This window comes from Diadema antillarum, unplaced genomic scaffold (genome assembly GCF_040938485.1).
Source record: "Diadema antillarum isolate AM-2024a unplaced genomic scaffold, OU_Dant_1.0 seq00000649_RagTag, whole genome shotgun sequence".
Lineage (NCBI taxonomy): Eukaryota > Metazoa > Echinodermata > Echinoidea > Diadematoida > Diadematidae > Diadema > Diadema antillarum.
In genome coordinates, this window is record NW_027271563.1 from 2,372,207 (window position 1) to 2,376,548 (window position 4,342).

General features: G+C 41.7%; 1 protein-coding gene across 1 annotated transcript; it reads left to right on the forward strand.

The window, feature by feature from the left end:
- Positions 1–1,792: 1,792 nt before the first annotated feature.
- Positions 1,793–3,954, forward strand: LOC139736511 (beta-1,3-galactosyltransferase 1-like). The gene has a single exon (XM_071647261.1). The coding sequence runs from the start codon at positions 1,840–1,842 to the stop codon at positions 3,199–3,201; it is 1,362 nt and encodes a 453-aa protein (XP_071503362.1). The 5' UTR covers positions 1,793–1,839; the 3' UTR covers positions 3,202–3,954.
- The last annotated feature ends 388 nt before the right edge of the window (positions 3,955–4,342 follow it).

The window sequence follows — 4,342 nt, forward strand, 5'->3', positions numbered from 1 at the left end:
AATTCTGTTTCCAGGTTGCATCTAAATAAGGAATATTGACATTGTGGGGTTTGGCCCAATCTTTTTTTCTTTTCTTTTTTTTTTCCTAGCTGTCTCGTTTGAAAAAAATCTAATTACTGCGGTTCATTCTCTGTCTCCGGTTTTTTAGTTGTATACGTACTTGGCTTGAAAGTTCATGTTTTGCTTCCAGCATTAGTCAGACTGGCATCTCTAGCTGCTCAAGTGCAGTCACAACTCTTGACTGAACAGACTGGACCAGTTTGACTTATAGAGCAAGACAGGGAACTAACGCAGGACTGTGTTTAATTACTTTATTCTGGACTATCAAATGCAGATTATTTTGTCATCGATAATTCGGACTATTGAAAAGGAATCGCTACTTCAGGGGGAACAGTAGAATGGTAACATTTACAAGGCATGCTGATTTTACCACTTTAAAGTGGAAGAGCTGACACTTGTTCTCCAGATGTCCGCATGAAGTATCAACTCTGCGCGAAATTTTTTTCTTTCTGCAGGGGGAAAATATGAATTCATGACAAAAACAAAGCTGTGGATATTGAATAAAATTTGTAGAGTGATGAGTGTTTGTGCATGAAGGCATATTAAATCTTTTTGTTGATGTTCAGTACAGTCCACCATCTGGAAGTCTAGCTGCACTGCTGAGAATATATGGTTGCAAGTAACTGTTTTCAATCAATCCAGAGAGGGGGGTGTCCCCCCTCTTGGCAATTTCTTCTTCTTTTTCTTTTTTTTCTTTTTTTTTTTTTTTTTGGGGGGGGGGGCTATTTTGAACCCTCTTAACCCATTCCGTAATTAACTTTGAAATCCTCATAGATGTAATACACATGCCACCAGGTTCCCGTATAGAACCGGTTAAGTGATTTTTTTCCTGACATCTACTAACAGAATGGAGACCATAAAAAGCAGTGCCTAATAACATCTTTTTAAATCAAGTAACAATTAAATACACAATCATATCCAGAGTTATCATATACTGTAAAACATATATTTGCGGCATGAAATTTTCGCGAATTGGAGCTGACAGCCCTTTTCGTGGCATGAAATTTTCGCGAATTGCCACTGGTGTTGAATGCATGTAGTGTAGGCAAACACTTTCGCGTGCATTTTAATTTCGCGAATTTTGGCGCTTGCGAAATTCGCGAAATTAAAATGCATGCGAAAATTTCTCGTTTTACAGTAATGTTTGGGAACAACACCAGTTGGAACATACTGTAAAACGAGAAATTTTCGCGTGCATTTTAATTTCGCGAATTTCGCGAGCGCCAAAATTCGCGAAAGTTTTTGTCTACACTACATGCATTGAACACCAGTGGCAATTCGCGAAAATTTCATGCCACGAAAAGGGCTGTCAGCTCCAATTCGCGAAAATTTCATGCCGCGAATATATCATGTTTTACAGTACTGTGTGGGTCTGGACAATTACGGTGTATGGGACATATATACTGAGTGTGGGTTTTCTTGTCTTTCTTCCTCAAGAATTGAGTCTCATTTCATTTTAGAAAGTAGCAGTGAGATGCATTTTTGAGCAACTTTAGATCTGAATTTTGATATAATTTTAGTGTAAATTTGAAATAAAAAAACAAGTTGAAGATGGAGTTATATTTGGACTGTTAGACAAAAATTAATCTCAGAGTGAAGTTGTAAAAGGAATGATTTGAATAAAGAAATCAGTGAATGAAACAGTTAAGGTAATTTGAATCATATTATTCTAAAATGTCCTCTCTCTCCCCTTTGTATTTTTCATTGCACAGGGTCGCTATTGCAGCGGTAGAAAGTCCATTTGGTTTGTCATGATGTTAATGTGAACAGAACGGCACCATGACGCGAGTTTCCAGGAACGTGTTCTTTCTCTTGGCAATCACCGTGGTGAATGTCTTCCTGTATTTCATAATGTCGGGAAGCGTCTCCGTCTTCAGCAAGACCAAATACCCTAACAAGGCAGGGGGCAAGCACCTGATGGCGGTCGGCGACGACTACCAGGACAGGATATCGCAGCTGGTGAAGGAGGCAGTGAGAGAACATGGAGTCAGCGGTCAGAACCTCACGGTGATGCTGGAGAGGGCAATCAGCGAGCATGAGAACTCCAGGAAGGCCACCGATACGTACATCCACCGGGGCAAGTCGAATCCGTTGGAGCACAAAGTCGGGGACACAAAGTTAGCGAACGTCAGCTCCACCACCAAGGAGGGGTCAAAACTCCTGGATAATGGCATGCTTGTTGAAGACAAGGACCCAGCAGGCAAGAGCCAAGTGGGAGAAGGGGCAGAGAAACCTAAGGATGCTGACAGTAAGTCACAAGGGGTTTTAGACCGCCTTGGGGGGCTGTTGTCTGGGGGCAACGTGGATGGCAAAGAAGTTGTATTCCCACACAACTACAATTATGTGATCAATGAACCAAACAAGTGCAAGAATGCTGATGGCAGTGATAAGCCCGTCTTCTTCCTGGTTCTCATTCTCAGTATCCACAAAAATTTTGACCAAAGAAACGCAATACGTAGGACCTGGGGCAGCCCCACAGAGATTGCTGGGAAACCCATCATCACTCTGTTTCTCTTGGCCAAAAACAGCAACCCTGCCCACCAGCGTTTAGTGGAGCAGGAGAGCCGACAGTACCAGGACATCCTGATGGAGGACTTCTTGGACACCTACAAGAACTTGACGATGAAGACTATCATGGGTATGAAGTGGGCCAGCATCTACTGCCCGCAGGCCAGCTATGTCATGAAGACGGATGATGATATGTATGTCAGCTATGCTAACATCGTCGACTACCTGAGCAAGCCTGGCGCAAAGACCTCCAGCTACGTGACAGGCTTTGTGATAAACGGCGGCCCAATCCGCGACCCCAAAAGCAAGTGGTACATGCCGCGGGAGACCTACCCAGGGAGCAAGTACCCGCCGTTCTGTTCGGGGACGGGCTACATGATGTCCGGGGACATGCCCGGCAGGATTTACCAGACCTCGCTCTCCACACCTTTTCTCTATCTAGAGGATGTGTTTGTTGCAATATGCCTAGATAAGCTGCATGTCGTGCCAGTTAATCACAAGTCCTTCAACAACTGGCGGACCCCTTACTCGTACTGCAAGTACAAGCGCATATTTACAACTCACATGGTCACTGCAACTGAAATGAATCGAATATGGACTGACCAAAAGACTGTCAAGGGCTATCGCTGCTGATTAGTGTTGTATGTACTTGATGTGGAAATCAAACATAGTACTTACGAACCCCCCTTTTTTTTTGAAAATAGAAAACTGCAAATCAAAGTACTGTGTCTGTAGCAAATGTTTAACTATTTTTTATATGTCTGAAGAGTACCTTACTATAATGTGCATGTTTTATCTGTATACATATTCACTTCTTACTGGGTGTGTCCACTTTTTTTTTGGTGATGTGTTTTGAAAAAGAAAAAACAAACCTCATATATCTATCACAGAGAAGTCTGAACTTGGCTGTGATTTACACCTTTCAAGAAAATGAGAAAGTGTGCCTCATGTACTGTATCTGTAAAACAGATTGGAGATTGAGGGCATAACAATGCCAGGCAGAAGCCTGTAACCTGCAATGCACAAAAATGTGGATATTAATGTCATTGAAATTGACTGTTATCTCACCCCACCACTGCACAGCAGACTGCGTTCTTTGTGTGTATGTGGTCATTAATTTTTTTTTTTTTTTTTGCATACGAATCTGTATCAACATTGCCTAATGCGATGTACAGCTGTAGTACAGTGCATTCATAGATGGGCTGTTGTTGCTTCTCTGAAACCATGCTTGCATAAAGTAGTCTGACATGTAATAAGTCTAAAGGTAACAACTTTTTACTTACTACAACCTGTTTTGCTGCTCTGTAAGCCTTGCAAAAAATATGTTTCGCAAGTATCTTTGAAAGATGTTTATGAGCTATAATGTTGATCAGATCAACCAGTATTCCCCCCCCCCCCCCCATGTATATATTGTGTATCGGGGGAAAAGGCAGGTATAGGAATCATATGTATTCACTGGATAGTTACTACAGCATATTTTATCTTCTTTCTTTCTTGTTTTTCATTGCCATTCCATGCGATATTTGAAGCAAGATGTTACACCCAGTATGCTTTGTATGATACCAAATCAGTTTCGTGTTTATTGAGCTATGTTTTGTCTGTTCGTCCTATGCGAGGAACATCGCACAAGCGAAGGCAGATGTTTGTAATGTGCAACTTGCATCATGGCACTACTCCATGGCTTGACACTAACTTCTTCTTTTTTTAATTCTCTGATAGCCCATTTGGGCCATTAAAACCTTTCAATCTGAAATTCTGATGGCCAGAAAAAGAA